Raw genomic sequence first — 18,968 nt, 5'->3', positions numbered from 1 at the left:
TGTTTGAATATTAAGGGGGTAGTATGGTTAATTCGGTGTAAAACAAGCATATTTTTCGAAATTTTTTTTGTCGACACAGTTGATTTATTCAAAATTTTAAAATTACTTCATTATAAAGTCATATTTAAAGAAAATTGTGTGAAGTTTTCATTGATTTTTATGAAGAAATGAGTTGGTGGCAGCGAATCTTCGCGGACGTCTCATAAAAAAGTTTTATTGCGGTGTCCCTCAGAACTCATTACTGGATCAACTAAAATCAAAAAACCAAATTGATTTCATCAGCTAATAAAGTTTCGCAGGTAACAACGTCGAATTTTTTTTTTTTTTTTTTTTTTTTAATTTTTTAAAGCGCTTTGAAGTCAAAACACCGATTTTTCATAAAAAAAAACTTGAAAACTTTGTTGTTTTAAAATATGACAAAATTTAAAAAAAAAAAAAACTCGACGTCATTACCTCGTGAATAAAGTAAAGAAACAAAAAAACCAAATTTGAAAAGAATCGGTGCAGTAGATATGAATCTACAGTGGACACCGACCGTAAAAAAGGCAAGTGTGAGAAAAACGCGTTTAAAGATTTTCGGCAGCGTGAAATCCGGTTGGAGAGGTAGATACTTAATCCTTTGTGTCTTTGTCAATTTTACTCTAATGCACTTAAAACTTTCACACAATAATCTTAAGATGTTATAGAATAATTTAAAAAAAAAAAAAAAAAAAAAATGAAAAAAAAAAAATACCATACTACCCCCTTAAGTCAACGTTTTACAGGGTCCAGCGGAAATCGTATGTTGTGGCGCGTGGTATATCAACTATTATCTCGAAGAATGTGGATTGCAATTGTATTTTCGCTATAAAATAACTAAATTATACAAAAAAAAATTTAATAATGTCTTTCTAGGCCATGGAAGAACTTCGAATAATTTCGAGCGAAAGTTATTTATAAAAACCAAATATGCTGAAAACCAAATATTACACATACATACATAATTGGCGCGTACACCCTTTTTTCGGTGTTTGGCCGAGCTCCAATGGAGGGACCTACAGTTTCAAGCCGACTCCGAACGGCAGATATTTTTTATGAGGAGCTTTTTGAACCCATTCGGCTACGGCGGCCGCCGAAAACCAAATATTGCATCAAAATATTTCAATTCGAATCACAATTATTTTGTTCTTCGCGTTACCAAAGGATAATTTAATAAATACTTTTCACTAGACGTGCTCTTACTTTCGTTATTATATTTCATCCAATAAAACTATTAAAATGAAGAATAAAATAAAAGAAGAAATAAGAATTAACGTTCTGAAAGGTCACATTAGTGGGTATGAGTAACCCTAACGTTTAATTGCTAAAAACAATATTTATTGGCTTCCGTTGATATGAATGTATTTTAACTTATTCTTGTATTTAAGAGATTTACGTTTATAAGTTAGTAAAAGTCGTATTTTTACCTATAAAATCATAATTTTATTTTTATTTTTTCATTATCGGTATCACAATAGTACAAAAGTTTACGCCACATACACAAGTAACAACTATAGAAGTGTCTAATACTATATTCAGATTTATTAGATTTACCTAGTTTGAAGAAGAATAGCTTTTTATTTAACATTAGAGCTCAGGCTGAAGTTTTGAGGTTTGCTTTGACAGCTGTTTACAACTATGTAAATAAAAAAGTATTCGGTAAAGTAATTCTTATATTTTCAGAATTTTATAAAATATTGTTCACCTCTCGGGGCGAACTAGTTTGAAATAAAAATGTTGCTAAATCCCGCAAGCATAATTAAATTCGAATTTGCTGAACTTTGTGTACCCAACGCACTTCATAGAAATATCACATTCTTTATAGTGATTAGATGGGACCAAACACAACACATTTATTAAAGTAAGTTGAATTTAGTACACACATACTTACATAAATTACGTTTTATATAAACTGGTAAAGTAATCAATATTAGTATTGAGAGCCCAATTCATAAAACCAATAAATCACATAAAATATGCACTCCTATTACATTTTTCCGACCTTTTTTGCACCAAGCGAATACGCATCTTTTTGAAATTTTACAAATTAAACAATATCCAATAAGAACAAATATTTGACACTACTAAATGGTCATATTTTTTGTGTTGTGGTGTTTGATTATATACCAGAACTCCAGATACCTGGGTATCGAGCAGTGCGAGTCAAGTGCTAAAAAAAAGTCGATATAATCAAAATATTGCTCGAAAAAGGTATACGAGTACTCGTTGCTTAATTGCACGGGCTATTCGAAAATGTGTAAACAAAATCAGAAGTTCTATTATATACCCTAGTCTTCTATTAGTACGTTGGATATAAAAATATGAAAAACATAAAATACACACTACATCTTAAAACTATTTAGGTTTTCCTTCAATATTGTTATTGTTACTAGTGTTTTCAATTTTTAACGATTTACGCCTCAACTCATGGCAATGTTCCCAAAATTTTGTCAGGCGGTCATCAGAATCCGCACAAAAATCGCGAAAGTCTTTTAACATTTTTAGTTGAAAAAGTTCTCCATCTGGCGAGTTCTTAATAACTAAAGATTTCCATTTCTTATTAGGTATCATATGATTCCAGGCCCACAAAAATCCAACCTAGACAAGAAATTTGTTAAATGAATAATTGAAAAAAAATGTTACTCAATATGAATCATATACAATATATGTTTGACATTATACCTTCTTTGGGACGTTTGTATTATTTGTATGCCCATAAACACATCGGGTAACATTTGCTTCTTGTCGACTTGGGGAATCGATTTGGTAATTGTTTTTAGAACAACTGAAATTGTATCAATATTATAAAGATTGTTTCACAAATATGGTATAGCTTGTCTCTGCTCACCGAATAAGTACAAACATATGACCAGAACAATGTACGTACTGATATTCCTTAGGTACCTAGCAGTAGAAGAGAGAAGAAGGCTAGTTCACAAGGTCACAGCGTGTTTCCAATTTATATTAATAAAATATTTCACCAAATTCACTTACATCTTTATTAAAGGAAAACTTTTTTTCTATCACACATGGCAAAAAACCGAACCTGGCAAGTATGGCTTCTTGAAATAGCAGCATACGGTCAGCTCTACTCTCCTCAGCAAATTCTTGTAATATGAACAGTAGGAACAAGTATTGATTTGATAAGCAATATTTTGTACTGGGTAAATATTCGTAAGTGTATATGTATATGTATGTTTATGAATCTGTCAATCCCTGTTAAGTTGGGAGAATAATTTCAGCCAAAAACTAATAACTCCAAAGTCACGATGTTAAATGCATACAATTTGCTAATATATGAGCACATTCCAATAGAATGTGAACTGCGTCACCCTGTATGTGTATGTAGAAATTTCGTAATACTTAAACTTACCACTAAACATAACATTCCTATCAGTCAGAAATTTGTCTGACAACGGTATAAAAATGGGCCCACGCAGTGGATCAGACTTCTCAGTAAATGGTTCTGCCATGGGATCAGCAGGGACTGATATCAATTCATAGTTACAATGATTCGCTTTACGTGTCCAACCCCATATCTAAATAAAATTAAAATTGCTCACATCCTTAGGTAAAAAATTTGTAAATTGTGTAACGAAAGCACTTACCAAATCCCACACAATCGGTCCAGAGGCTGTGACCCACTCAACAACGAATTCAAAAGCGTTTCCGGGCTGCATAACAGTATGATATTTAACATGACCCCATTCCATACGGTCACTCTTTTGATTGACATTGATTTCCAAATGAGAATGACGGTAAATTTTTCCTATAATTATATAAAAAATACACATAAATGTATGCACATACCCCATACCCAATTTTTTTTTTTTACCTGTCTCTTATAATTTTTATTTATTTATTTATAGGTTTATCTACTCACGATTTTGACTATAATCCGTCCAAGATTGCGACGGGGGTATGTCACGTAAAAATGTAGGTATATTTGGCAGTCTTGCTTCATCAGTCCAAAGATGATTACAACCCTGCAGTTCGATCTCCATCCACTCGTTCTCAAAAGCACTGAGATCATGAAGCGGTTTAACATATTCTGCAAAATTAAAATACATTATTTTAAATAATTGAATATTTTTTTACTTAAAATAATATCAAAAAATAAGTCTCTATTGTTACTCCTACTATACCTTTTGCGCTTTTGTCTTGCTGCGCTATATAATAAAGGTAAAATCCAGGTATAACTTGCTTATCCCAGTCTCCCGAAGCATGGCAAATCATCTTCTCTCTGAAATGTTTTTTACGCTTTTAAAATTTTAGATTAAAAATCATTTACGGAATTTATTACTTTCGCATGGTTTCCAATATGTCCAACGGATGTCTGCTGTTGTCCAGGCGTGACTTCAGCCAAAGCAAAGCTTCGTATGAAACAAATGTGTTGGATGGTAGACTAGGTGTCAGAGTGAAAAAGCCTACTCCGGTTAGAGGATGTTTCATCGCCTCAAGTATCTCCGTCAAATTGGAATTCGGTCGTAATTTTATTTCCGTTGCAAAACTTTTGAATTAATACAGAAAAAGATAAAAAAAATATTATATATCACTTTAACAACACATCCCTCTTATTACAGTGCATGTATGCGGTCATGAATCATTAAATGATATTTGAAACTTTTAGATCCTTTTGAAATTTTTTCATACTTGAAACAGGCATAAGAACAATACAGACATAGAGCAGTAAAACATAATCAATAATGGGATAAAAAAAATTTGCACAAAATTTGTATTGTGATCGGCATTTTCATATTGCCCAGGCATTAAATATCAGTCAGAAAACTACGAAGAATACTGCATAATGGATAATAATTTTGACTATGTTAATTTTATCGCCGTTAAGGTACCATAAAATACAAAAGTGTAAGGGAAAATATTTGATAACAAAATGTCCAGTTTAATGAATTCTAACACCACTAAAACGAATCTAAATAAATTAAGCGAAAACCTGTCATAATATCGTATTTTCAAAAATAGAAGAAGTGATCAGAAATAGGTAAAAAAGTAAAATTCACGAACTGTTACATAGATTATGCCTTGACATGTTCACTTTGAAAAACATTGAGAATATAATGGTGCCATACCTGGCCACACTTTAATGGAGTTGTTTATTATTATTATTATTTAATATCAGTATCTATCATTCACTTACTAAATTTTTTTTGGTTAATTATGCTTTTGAGTGTAGTCAATTTCGTCTAGAAAAATGGTATCGAAAATATGTGCAACCTAGACGAATTCCTGCAAGGTAGTAGCCGTTATACAAAACCAAATGTATACATGTATTTTGGCAAATTTTCATGCACGTTTTTACAGTTTTGCGTTTGAATATCAAACGACCAAAGCGAAAGAGAGCAAGAACAAAAAAAAATTCAGCTGCTCTAATAATACCAACTTGTTTGCATTCGCCTTACATGCAATGTAAGAGACGCACGTTTAAGATACTTGTTTGCAAACTAGGCAAAAGCTTTCGAAACAGAGCTTCTAGAACGAGCCTAAATGCAGTCGATAGAAGACCAAAGGCATGATAACAGTACCATATTGTTCTTCTAGGAGAACAAACGTTTGCACGAGAATAAATAACTCTTACTAGGGCGACGTAAAAATATTTAAAAAATAAAAAATAAAAGTTATAAGTTATAAATTATATATTAATATATTTTTTTTATTCCTCATTGAAAATAACTAGAAATTATTTATAAATAACTAAAAAATAATAACTAACTACTAATTCAAGCAACAAAATTGTATTTCTACAATATAGCAGCTATGACTATTTATTTTAGATATTTCTTATAGCAGTTATTTCTCTGCAAAATAACACTATATTATAGTATATTTTTAAAAAGTTGCTACAAAGTATACATACATACATATGATAACCGTACTCACCCATCATCATGATCATCCCTGTTGCTTAAATCGGTATTTAATGCGATTGCAGCCGCATCCGCTGCCGGTGATATGCGACCACGATCGACTTTCATCACCGGTTTCGAAACAAAGCTGGCATAAAAAAAATTGAGAATTATTTAGAAACTCAAGCTTAAATAAAAAAAATACAAATACCAAACAGGTTGTTCGAAAAACCAAAGATTTCACTACTAGTCAAATAATTTATACTGCACTAAGAAATATTCGTTTATTAGACATTCGTTTTTGTAATTAACACAATTAATAAAATGAGCTCATTGTTGTAGTAACAGCATTAACACTCCTGAGGACGCCCAGTTCTGTGTAGAACTATTAGACTTATATCATCTTTTTCGAAGGCAACTACTATAGTTGTCAGATCGAACTGGTATTTATTTCAGGATTGCTTCACCTGGATAGACCGCCAATTAAAAAAAAAACGAAAATTTTCAAAAAAAAAACATTCATTTGAGGTCTAGTCAGACTTCAGTATGTTTTTCATATATGTATCTACATTTTTTTTGTTTTCTAAATTGTTTTGTTTTGTTTCAATCAGTAGATAATTATTGTGATATTAAACTGTTAGCTTTTACCGTTATTTCGTCACATTTTATACTACAGTCTGGCAAGACCGTACGATTATTGAGATGATTTATGCAAGGTGATGCCCCCATAAGAGTTAAACCAAAATTCGATTCACTTTTGGTGAATGCTACAGAAGTGAAAGTGCGTAGCCGACTAGTCGGACTAGATAATTAAGGTTTTCGAGGGAACGTACATAAACGGCATTTTATATGAATATATGTACATAATATATATCGCTCGTTTGCTGGAACAACGTCATAACCCAAAAAGGAAAACCATTCTCAACAAACGTTTTCAAATATGTGCATATATCAAATTACTACGCCCCCTTAAGTTAAAAGCTAATTCACAGTTAATGTTAAAAGATATCGCCATGAATTCCTTATTATTTCTTATCTTTCTCATTTCTGCATACTCATACTTTTGGTTATGGAACTTGCAGCAAATTAGCGTACAACAGAATACTCGAACTGCGGTACTAGTACTAATACTAACACTCCAGCTGCGTTCTCTAAAAGCGGACTTTGAGTGTTTTATGCCACTACAACAACAACTCGCATTTAAACTCGCAAACTACAAATCGTTAGTTTTTTTGGGAGCACCCTGTTTAATATAGGCGGTTCAATCAAATTTTATTTTCATACAAATCATTACAACTCCATTTGCCGGCAAATAAAAAAGTTTGTTTTACAATAACCACTACTACTACAAATGCGAATTATTAGTTGATGTGCTATAGAATGCAAGAACAAATCGGACAAAACTAAAACGTTTCGCTTTGACCAACCTTTGCTGTGTTGACATTAATATTGGATGATGCTTTTCATTAAATCTAGATGTAACATGCTGAAAACCGAGAACCAAATTAAAATGTAGAAATCAAATTAAATCATATTAAATTGAAAATATTTATGTAAATATGTATTACCAAAAGAACTGTAGTTATAGAAATAACAGAAACCTGAGCGGCTATAGAAATATGTATCTATAAATTATTATTATTAATTAATAAAAGTATCTAATAAGAGAAATTAATCAAAAAACCAAACAAAAAACTGTACTCAGAACATTGTGGTGAAAAATTCAAAGACAATCATACATATGCAAATGTTGATAGAGTAGCGATAATAACAGCGCATTACTATAAGTGCATACGAGTATTTACAATATACATATAAGTGTGTATGTAAGCAAACACCTCAGAAGTGACAAAGCATTCGAATCAAACTAGTGATATTGATAACGCGTTAAGTGCTGCCACAACACTAATGCATGTGTATATGTAATAACCACTAATAACATAGGTAGGTATGTATTAAATGACAGAATAAGAACCTTGGTCGTTTCTCCGGTAGACGATTGCTGCCAACACGTTCACGAAAAGGCGAATTCATCAGTCCCTTCAGGTTCAAAGAGTTCGTTAGAAAAAATTGCATACATAATTTAATAATGTAATGAAATGTAAATATTTATTCTATTTAATTTTTTATTATTTTGCAATGAACTTTAGAGTTAACTATTTTAACTTTAATTCTATGTTTTTTTGGTTTTAAATGTTACTGGGTTTACGCTTTAATGGCAAAAACTGTGGTTCTATACAAATGCACAAAGTAAAGAAACCAAAATATAACATTTTTACTGGTCAAATAAAACTTGTTATTATGTCATTAAAAACTGTGAGAGTACATAAAAAATTAAAATTATTCGTTAAGCTACTAATTGATAGGTATAACGGTCGAAAACAAATTGAAAGTACAATTATTTGTACTTATACAAAATAATAATAATAAAGAAGAAATGTATGCATGAATGTTTGTATGTATGTAACGCAGAATGTAAAAATTTAAGTAAAGAACCTGATTGGGTTGAGTTCTGGAAATAATGCTGGTACTGTGACGCCGTCGTGTTAAATGACTTTGTGCAGTGGGGCTATCCTGTAAATGATTCCAACTCGATACATAAGCCGAAAGCAACAACAATTTGGAAAATATCAGAAATTGAGTTCACTTGAAGTAGTCAATAAATTTTTAAACGATATAGTAAAGTTGGAAAATACAATATATAGTACATAAGCATACATAAGATAAGTATATATACATATGTATGTAAAAAAGCAGTAGTATAATTTATCATAAATGGAAAATCATGAGAGAAATTAAAATAAATGTCTGCCATGAAAAAGAGTCTTACAAAGTTCGTACAAAATCCTTAACGATTTTATATATGTGCCACACAATTCTTCTTTTTCCCACATAATTACATATTATATAGGTCACTCCATTTACAGAACAACATCAAGAAGCACATCACAAACTGGAGGACCCGGCCAAACATCCAACAAATTATATGTACATATGAGTATATACATGTGTATTTTTTTAAATCCAAAAATTGTTTTTGGAATACAAAAATGTTTGTTTGTACGTCAGAAGTTTGGGTTCGAAAATGTCAAAATCAAACATTTTTATTCCGTGTTTGGTGATTAGGTGATTATTTAAAGCATTTATTAAAAAGTATCCTGAGTTTGCTAAAACGATAATTGTTTTGAATATACCTGATATCGAAAATAAACGCAGGGCTCTGAACATCGTAAGAGCCCAACTAATCTCTCTTCGAATCCTTTTTTATGATTAAAATTCTATAAAAATAGCACATTTAATGGGGTTACCATTAGATGAACTTACTATTACGCCAAACAGTCTGCCCTTGTCAGGAGTGGTTTAGTAATATTGCTACCATAACACCAACAAAAAAATAAACAGTTTAAAAAATATTTACTATTTCTTACAGATGAATGGCGCAAAAACTCTTTTTCAAGCAGACAATATGTTAAAGTTTTTTCATTACCAATCAAAACATATCAGCAAATTGTAAACTTACATTTCTTATACATATCTATGCATATATTATATTTTCAAGGTATTTTGTTACCTCCTAAAAACACTTTAAAGTTACATTATGTGGTTAATTTCATGACGAAAGAAACCTAGAAGTTGGATTTCAGCTCGAAAGCCTTGGGAATGGCAACCATTTTTATTTTTTTCTTGTCTCGCTACGAAAATATCTATAAAAAAGGCTTTATTTTTGTATCAATGTTGAAGTCTTATGCTTACGAAAATAGTTTCAATTGAAAGCTAATATCAGACATTTAAAACGAGCGAACAAAGCAAAAACAAATTAGGTACGTAGGTGAAATGGTTGAAATACCACTCTGGCACTCCCCAAGTAGCACTAAATCGCCGTTTTGATACCATTGTGAGCCCGCCAGAGCTGTTGATGTAGCAGGGAGGATTGATAGGATCTAGGTTGGAGCACAGCTCCAGATTTTCGAAGAAAGGAGCACCCAGTGACCTTAATCATCTGGTTGTCCAAACCTGGGCACTTACAGAGAAAGTGTTCAACAGTCTCGGAGTTAAATGGTAAACCTAGCTTTTCCGCATGGTTTTTTCGTTTGACTAGTAAACACAGCTACGAGTTTGGAAAATGAAAGGCGAGGAGTCCCCAGTACTTTCTGAGTCCTGCGTCTATTGTACTGGGGCCTAAGGGTTTTCGAAATGACACATGAAGAAATAGAGCTCCATCTCTTCTGCGTTTTCCTGAGAAATAAGTTGTGTAAATTTCCTACGGCGGCCGCCGTAGCTGAATGGATTGGTGCCTGACTACCATTCGCAATTCACAGAGAGAACGTCGGTTCGAATCTCGGTGAAACACCAAAATTAAAAAAAAACATTTTTCTTATAGCGATCGCTCCTCGGCAGGTAATGGCAAACCTCCGAGTGTATTTCTGCCATGAAAAAAGCTCCTCATAAAAATATCTGCCGTTCGGAGTCGGTTTAAAACTGTAGGTCCCTCCATTTGTGGAACAACATCAAGACGCACACCACAAATAGGAGGAGCTCGGCCAAACACCTAAATTCCCTTTAACAACAGTCAGCGTGATGCCGATGTCCGGGTAGGAGGTCTCTGAAACAAATTCAGTAAAACAGTAAACAAATTATAGAACCAAAAAAAAAAAAATGCCAGTGCCATTATTTTTTAAAAGAACGAAAGTGTTAACCTGCAACTGTTTTGATTTTATTATACTTTAAATCGCGTTATATTTTAGAACACGTTAATTCTTTTTAGACAGGCCTTCGTAGTGAGGCAAGATATAAATAAAAATGGCTGTCATCCATGGAGCGTGCAAATCGCACCCAAACTCCTCCTCCTTTGTCATTAAATTAAGCACAGAATGGTATTTGCAATCGGTAACAAAACACCCTGTATGCACGCAAGTTTAAATATCTTTCATTATCCATAAACGATGATTTTGTCATATTCAAAATTTAATTATAATACAGTAATAATATGGAAAGTATTAAAAACAAAATGCAGATAAAAATAAAAAAAGTGTATTAGCAATTATGGGATACAAAGAAATAAAGAAAAACTAAAATGTATAAAAATAAAATATTCATTTGTGAAATGTATACATATATAGATTATTGTACTCAATAATTAGTAGCCGCTTTTGAGAAATTAATTATATTATATTAAAAAAGTAAATTTTGTGGAGAAGAATTATTTATGTCAGTAGCAAGAAAAGACAGGAAAGTTAATGCAAATCATTAATATACCCGATACTTTCTTACATGTACTCGCTGGCGTTTCACTTTGTTTATATGCACTTCCATTAGGCGCATAAAATCTTCCACTTGTTTCTTTGTATTGTCCACTGCTAAATCTGTATAAATATCACAACGTTGACTACCATATTCTATGATTTTTTTCATCGCCAAATTATCGGTGGGCATCAAATACATTCGATAACGCCAATATTTTAGACTCTGCAAAACAATGAGGTCCATATTTTTGTTAAATTTTATTATGAACAAACATAATGATAATTTTTTTACCTCCATCAATGAATAATCTCTATCTCCACGCGTACAAATATAATGATCCATATAGTTCCAATTGAAATTCTCTAATTTTTCGGTTGTAAAATTAACACCTGATATTTCATACGTTTCGTGTTGAGGAGCATGAAAACGATACCTGTAGTCGACATTAATGGGTGGGTAGGGATGTCTGTAATACACAAAATATTTGAATAATTTTTACGAAAAAGTTTGAGCTACGCATTTTAAGGTTATTTCAAATAAAAAACTATTTTTGGAACTTTTCCTCTCTTATGTGGGCGCGTTCCTCCGCGTAACGAAGTTATCAACTTATCGTATGGACAGAAAAATTTACACGTTAATTTGCTGTACGCAGAAATTGGATAACACAAGAGCACCGATCATTAAGCGATATAAACAAATCAACAATTTACGTACCAGTCTAATCAGAATTTTTTTTTTTCAAATTGACTCAGCAATTGAAGGCAAACAACCATCCGCTTAGTTATTGCTTTTCAGTTTAGTACTGCTTTTATAGTTCAAAAACCATATAACACAAAGTTTGAAATTTTGTACAAAATATTTCAAAATTTTTCAGAATTTCATCAAAACTTTCAACTTTTTAATCGGAACTCTTAAAATTTTTCTGGATATGCAGTTTTATAGCTGATTGAATTTTAGTTGAAGAAAGTGCAAGTTTCAAGTGACTACCCGTTTTTTCTTCCATACAAAGTACTTGCTCGTTTTTTTTTTTTTATATGAAAGAAAAAGCCTAGCACCACCAATGGGATATAGAACTGCATACCTAGAAAAACTCTGGTTAAAAAGTTGAAGTTCGAGTTTATTTATTCAAAAAAGTTCCCTCTGGCCTTGATACATTGTTTTGCGCGATCTAAAAGCTTTTTCGAAAGAGTGGTTCAGGTCATTGACCGGAATGTAGGTACTTCAGAATGTCGGTACAAGCTTTTTGGATGGCCTCTACGAACGCAAAACGTTTTCCTGTCATGGATAACACAAGAGCACCGATCATTAAGCGATATAAACAAATCAACAATTTACGTACCAGTCTAATCAGAATTTTTTTTTTTCAAATTGACTCAGCAATTGAAGGCAAACAACCACCCGCTTAGTTATTGCTTTTCAGTTTAGTACTGCTTTTATAGTTCAAAAACCATATAACACAAAGTTTGAAATTTTGTACAAAATATTTCAAAATTTTTCAGAATTTCATCAAAACTTTCAACTTTTTAATCGGAACTCTTAAAATTTTTCTGGATATGCAGTTTTATAGCTGATTGAATTTTAGTTGAAGAAAGTGCAAGTTTCAAGTGACTACCCGTTTTTTCTTCCATACAAAGTACTTGCTCGTTTTTTTTTTTATATGAAAGAAAAAGCCTAGCACCACCAATGGGATATAGAACTGCATACCTAGAAAAACTCTGGTTAAAAAGTTGAAGTTCGAGTTTATTTATTCAAAAAAGTTCCCTCTGGCCTTGATACATTGTTTTGCGCGATCTAAAAGCTTTTTCGAAAGAGTGGTTCAGGTCATTGACCGGAATGTAGGTACTTCAGAATGTCGGTACCAGCTTTTTGGATGGCCTCTACGAACGCAAAACGTTTTCCTGTCATGGCCAAATGCAATTTTCCGAACAGGTAGAAGTCACAGGGAGCCATATTAGGGAAATATGGTGAGCGATTGATGGTTAAAATGCGATTTCTGGTCAAAAAATCAGTCAGAAGAGTGGATCGATGAGATGGTGCATTATCACGCAATAAGCGCCAGCTTCCTCCTTCGCGGTATTAAGAGCGAATTCGACGAATGCGATGCAACAAACGCTTCAAAACGTGAAGATAGAAAATTGCATTGACGGTTTGGCCCTTGGCACGAACTCCTTGTGGACAATTCCCTTGGAATCGCAAAAACAAATTACCACCTTGTGTTTATAAAAAAAACACTAGTGGTATGTTTAAAAATTTGCAACGGAGTATATATCAAAAGAAAACGTGGGGATGCGAATTAATAGTGGTTAGAATATAATAGAATAATTTGAGGTTTGCTCTTCGGCCTGAAGGCCTTTTGATTTCCCAACTCGTGAACACGCAACGTACAGCTGCTTATGTGAAAAACAATGATTTTCTAAATTTATCCCGCAAACACTAAGCGATTGGTTTTGCGACTTTTTAATTGTCATTGCGAACGCAACTTGAGTTGCAAGTTATGTGGTGGAACCAACTTTGAGTTGCAAGTTATGTGGTGGAAATCCTGGTAACTCCAGAGAGTTCAAAAACTCCGTTGGATAATTTACTACATCATCGGGATTTGTTATGGATCCAACGGATTTGTATGTCACCAAATCGCCATCGATTTTTGATTGAATGGTGAAATTAAGTGCGTGTATATCAATATTATTTGCGGCGAAAATTGCTCGTTGACTTAACCAAGCATAATTCTGATAATTCTCACTAATGTTTGGGAAAACATTTTCGATAAGAGCTAATTGAGAGTCTACAAATCGGCAAAAGTCGTTGGTAAAAGTAATTAATCCAGCTGTCGCATCAACTGGGACTTTTCCATTTCCAACAGCTAATAATTGTTTGGATAATTGTGCAGCACTTTGATCATTTTCAAGTTGAACTCTCATATTAGTGGTTAGCGATAATGTTTTTGCGTTATTCCACAATGGTGATCCAAAGTTGTTGTTATTTCGCCGAAGATCCTTCAGTGTGAAGTTAAGTGCTTCAAGTGATTTCTTATGTGCCATTGTGCACTCATCCGAAACAATGAGCTTGCATTGCATCAACAATGTTCCCATTGCACTGGATGGGGAAATATTGCATGTTGGAATGTCAATTGTGTTGTGGTGGTGTAAGTAATAGATCCAGTTTGACTTTTCCACTTGCGCAGCACAATCCAGCCATTTCTCTTTTGAACTTTAACGCATTGTAATATCGGCATACAGTCGGCATTGGTCCAATATCTAAACTGTCATCATCACTGTAGTTCGCAGTGCGATCATATTGGAATGCCAAGCGATTGTATGATGCCAATGATCTTCGTGTGCTCACGCGTTGTCTCAATCGGGTATTTTCTCTTATTATATTTTGTCTTTCTTCGCTTAAGTTCTGTGAATACGCTTGTTGCTGGCTTGCATGTCTTGTGCGGCGGCCGATATTCGCACGTCGTCCTCTCGGCATTTTGGACTATGAACAGACTAGTGAATTTAACCTCAAATTCAAGATCCACATAATTTACACAGTTCAACTTACTACCTTAAGGACAAATGCCTCCTGTTGAAGTTGAATAAAAATTTGCACAATACGCGTGATTGATTTGATGGTTTCCAATTGAACTGTTAGGAAACGAACACAATGCCGATTTTAAGTTCGCGTTTGAAAGAACGTGCGCATAATAAATGCCACACGAAATTAATTGAGCAGAGTACATGCTAAAAACCTCACGGAGCCCGAGACCTTTCCAACGAATGCAAAACCGTGGAAATCGGTTAGTGCGTTCTGGAGTTATAGCGTCAGGAAGGAAAACCCCATTTATTTTTATATTATAGATTAAATTATATTACAAGAGAACGCTTCCAAATTTTTGAAATTTACTTTGAAAAAATAAATCTGTTCGAAAAGTGTTGAAGAAGACGCCGAAATGTCGATTCGTCGTCATTCTCAACTTATTGGCCCTTGTCCTTCGACTACGTCCAAAGTTTTAAGTAAGGCTCTTGGCTTACGTGCCTATAAAGTACAGTTCGTACAAGAATTGAAGGCGAATGACCATAAATTGATTCGCATTTTTCCCGATTGGACTCATTTAGATTTATTATTCATTTACATTAGAAAAAGTATTCAAAAATTGTACTGATTGAATGGAACGCGACGGATATATGCCGGATATCATATTCAAAAAATAAATGCTGTGAATTATCTACCAGATTATAATAAAAAAATGCATTCCAACAATCTGTTTTGTATTATCATTTTCAAGATCTTAAAAAAACATCCGATAAATATATAGACAAACAAAGAAAGTTTATTAATTGTTGAGTGCGTCGTGAAATTGTGCTAAAAATAAAAGCAAGAATTTTATGTCACTTCACTAAGAAATTTTCTTATGCAGAACTGCACTCTTTAGTTATAGCCCAGTGTTATTTTTTTGTTATGACTTGATGTTTAACGTGGATACCCACCGAATAATGGTAATCACCTAAAGCAGCCGCTCGGCTATGGCGGCCTTTTATTATGTATATATAAACTTATGTATGTGAATATATTGAATAGAAATACATATTACTTACCTAGGTCGATATCCCGTAACAGTTATCACAGATCCACTTAAAGTTATTCGATGAAATATTCGACCGATAGAGAGTAAATACTCCTTCATCACTTCAGTTGGCGCTTTAATGCCCAAAACCGCAGACGGCTTTTGCTGTTTGTAGCCACCACAACAGGGCGCCTGTGCCGGTTGGGCATTCTTCTCCTCGAGCACGATCAACTGAAACCCTTGCGCCAATCGTTGTGACACAATCTCACGAAAAACCTCCTCCGTTGACAGAGGCTTACGATATACAGCACGACTATTGGCATAATCAAAATTTACATCATCAGGAAGTAATGTGTAATCAGATATGACGTAATCATTGTGCAGAGAACGTTTATCTGGGAAATAATCTGTTGTGATCGGCAAACAAGCCGGTATGGTTAGCGATTTCCAATCCACACCTAAAAATTGTGGATCGCAAAAATTATTTGATTAATAAATTTATTTACAAAGTAAATGGAACAAAAGCAAAATTGTGTTATTACGGGCAATGTAGGTCACACAGAGACGTTACAAAATTTAAAGTAATTAAAAAACCACTAAATTTTTAATAGAGTAGAATAAAATTTATGGTTGACAAGTAAAACCATCGCCTATAATAAAATGTTCTAATTTTTAAGTGCATAGTTGGCGTAAAATAAATAGGTTATGTACATATAATATTTGTGTGTGTAAGTACAGTGTACAAAACTCAAAAATCAGATAGGCCTCGAAAAAAAATAACTTAAAACCGAGAGATCAAAATAGAAATAAAGTGAAAGTACGCTCCCTCAAACAAGGAAAAGTTGATGTTTGCTATAAATTTGCAAGTTTAACTGAAACACGTAAATACATACACATATGAGAAGGTTATTGGCTGAAGTGAAGATTGATATGGGATAGCAAAAATACTACAAAACAGTCTCCGTCACACTTATCACACATAAAAGATATTTACGTACATACGCGCCTGCATGCTTATTAGGTATTTGGTTGAGCCTCTCCTTCTATTTATGTGGAGCATTTTGAGGTTGTCTTACAGGTGTATGCCGGCTCCGAACAGCAGCTGGTTTTTATGAAACCCATTTTCATGGAAAAAATACCTGCGGAGGTTTGCTATTGCTTGCATAAGAGCGATTGCCGTTGGAAAAGGTTTTTTTTTAGGATTTGACACACCTATGGTAGTAACGCATAAGGCGTGTTGGTCTACGGTGGGATGATGGAAAAAGTTCTGATGCAAATGACAACTCCAGTAAGGTTCATTGAATGACTCGCTTTTGGATTAACATTTCATTCATTCATTTAAGAAGTATTTGATACGTATTTTGAGTGCATTCAAACATAACTAACTTGCTTAGACAGACAACGAAAAAATTAAAAAATAATAAAGCGAAGCTCCAATTACCTTGGCATGCGTAATTATACAGGGTGGGCCAAATAAGACCTACTAATGTTAAGCACAAATAACTTTTTTATTTTTTGACATATTTATTTTTCTCTTTTTGTAGGTTATAATTGAATTGTTGGAAATTTATTTTGGAATCCTACAGTACAACACAACGCGTTAAAATTATCGAGTTTTTCTATTCTTGTCAACGATCAATTGACAAATATCGGCATATGTCGGATGAAGCGCATTTCCATTTAAATGGTTATGTCAACAAACAAAACTGTAGATTGTGGGGCTCGAAAAATCCAAGGGCAACACACCAACATTAATTGCACCCATCTAAATGTACTGTTTGGTGCGGTGTTATGGCCACTAGAGCTATCGGTCCATATTTCTTCGAAAATAAGGATGAAACGCCGGAATCGATTTCAGGAGCTTCTTACAGAACATTGATTGAAAGCTTTTTGCGGCCAATGGCGAAGCAGTATCCTAATTTGTGGTTTCAACAAGATGGATCAACTGCGCATACTGCTAGGCAAACTATGGGCCTGCTGCTTAGTAGTAGTAGGTCTTTTTTGGCCCACCCTGTATTACTTTATAATTCGTATATTTTATTGACCTCAGCTCACAAATAAATATACTATATGTACGTCCGCACTCGACAGGTGAAATCAACTCCCACAATAGCTCTTAAAAGGGACTCTCTATAACAAAAGACGAAGTACTTCATCTACCCAATACTCACCAACGAAATAAACGCAAGATTCATGACTAAAATCTTTTGCTTCCCTAATCCGGAAAGGAATTCTTAGTGCTCGTAACATCACATATGGAATTATATCAAGCCCGTGTCGTGGAAACAATCCACGAAATTTTACAAAAAATAATATCAAATTAAGAAGAATTGTGTATTTAAACGCTCTTACGAAAATTACCATGAACATATGTACATACATACATATGTACGAGTACATCAGAAACTAGAAACTTATGGCAAGACAAGTATCCATTCCATGTTGAGGGTTAAGTTTATTTTATATTGCAGCAATTACAATAAAAATGCTAAAAACTTAAAAGTTGTAGTTTTTTAATAAAGTTGTTATGCACAAAAACATTTTAAACTGAAATAATTAGTAACATTGACTTACTAACGCAACATGCGACAGCCTTAGACGAAAAAATTATGAATACAGCTCCGGCACTCGAAGTGTAACCAACTTCAGACCGCTCGCGCACCTGGTGCACGGGCATCAGCTGTCTGTTAATTGGCTAAATGACAGTCCAGAGTATTGTTTACAAGCGCGCGAAAGCATTTTGCCGAGACTAAACGCGAAAAAAGAAAATCAGTAATGGATTTTAAACGTAATAGTGTGATTGCATTACTGGAAAATCACAACCAGCAATTGTCCTGAGCTCGAGCACGTTAAAGTAAATAAGCTTTCGATTATCGCACCATTACTCGTTACAATGATACTGGTAGCACTGCGAAACGTCGAGGAGGTAGTCATCGAAAGACTGCAACGTCACGTGCAATGGTTCAAAAAATGAAAAAGCGACTTGAGCGAAATCCCCGGCCAAGTGCTAATCAAATGGCAAAATATTTGGAAATATCTGACCGTAACGGATGCATACTGAGAAATGATGTCAAAGTCAAGCCTTACAAGATCCAAAGGCTCATGATCTCACATCAAAACAGCAACAAGAGAGAGACCGACGGAGTTGCTTCGCTTGGCCGAAAGCCGACAGCTTCCGGACAATGACAAAACGATAGGGTTTATTTAACCGACCGTTCATACGAGAAATCGGGTCATCGATTGGACACCAGGAGGCAGCACTCGCCACAGATAATGGTTTGGGCAGCTATAGCCAC

The 18,968-nt window shown here is 33.8% G+C and overlaps 1 protein-coding gene across 4 annotated transcripts in view; it reads right to left on the bottom strand.

The window, feature by feature from the left end:
* Positions 1-1,472: 1,472 nt before the first annotated feature.
* LOC128859599 (GATOR complex protein Iml1) overlaps positions 1,473-18,968 on the bottom strand; it is a 32,114-nt gene continuing 14,618 nt past the window's right edge. For 2 of the 4 annotated variants that reach the window (XM_054096536.1, XM_054096539.1), the window contains 15 exons: positions 15,704-16,130; positions 11,418-11,592; positions 11,154-11,348; positions 8,379-8,456; positions 7,858-7,922; positions 5,917-6,030; positions 4,322-4,528; positions 4,164-4,261; positions 3,902-4,069; positions 3,627-3,787; positions 3,392-3,557; positions 3,013-3,125; positions 2,867-2,922; positions 2,701-2,803; positions 1,473-2,616 (listed from right to left, as the gene is read on the bottom strand). In XM_054096536.1, the coding sequence (XP_053952511.1) occupies positions 2,374-2,616; positions 2,701-2,803; positions 2,867-2,922; positions 3,013-3,125; positions 3,392-3,557; positions 3,627-3,787; positions 3,902-4,069; positions 4,164-4,261; positions 4,322-4,528; positions 5,917-6,030; positions 7,858-7,922; positions 8,379-8,456; positions 11,154-11,348; positions 11,418-11,592; positions 15,704-16,130 (2,369 nt within the window). In that variant the 3' untranslated portion in view covers positions 1,473-2,373. Of the gene's footprint in view, positions 2,617-2,700; positions 2,804-2,866; positions 2,923-3,012; positions 3,126-3,391; positions 3,558-3,626; positions 3,788-3,901; positions 4,070-4,163; positions 4,262-4,321; positions 4,529-5,916; positions 6,031-7,309; positions 7,369-7,857; positions 7,923-8,378; positions 8,457-11,153; positions 11,349-11,417; positions 11,593-15,703; positions 16,131-18,968 lie in introns of all 4 variants that reach the window. The other 2 variants (XM_054096537.1, XM_054096538.1) reach the window with 2 other exon arrangements.

Source organism: Anastrepha ludens, chromosome 4 (assembly GCF_028408465.1).
Source record: "Anastrepha ludens isolate Willacy chromosome 4, idAnaLude1.1, whole genome shotgun sequence".
NCBI classification, from domain to species: Eukaryota; Metazoa; Arthropoda; class Insecta; order Diptera; family Tephritidae; genus Anastrepha; species Anastrepha ludens.
Note: the sequence above shows the minus strand (reverse complement) of the source record. Positions and strands in the feature narration are given on the sequence as shown.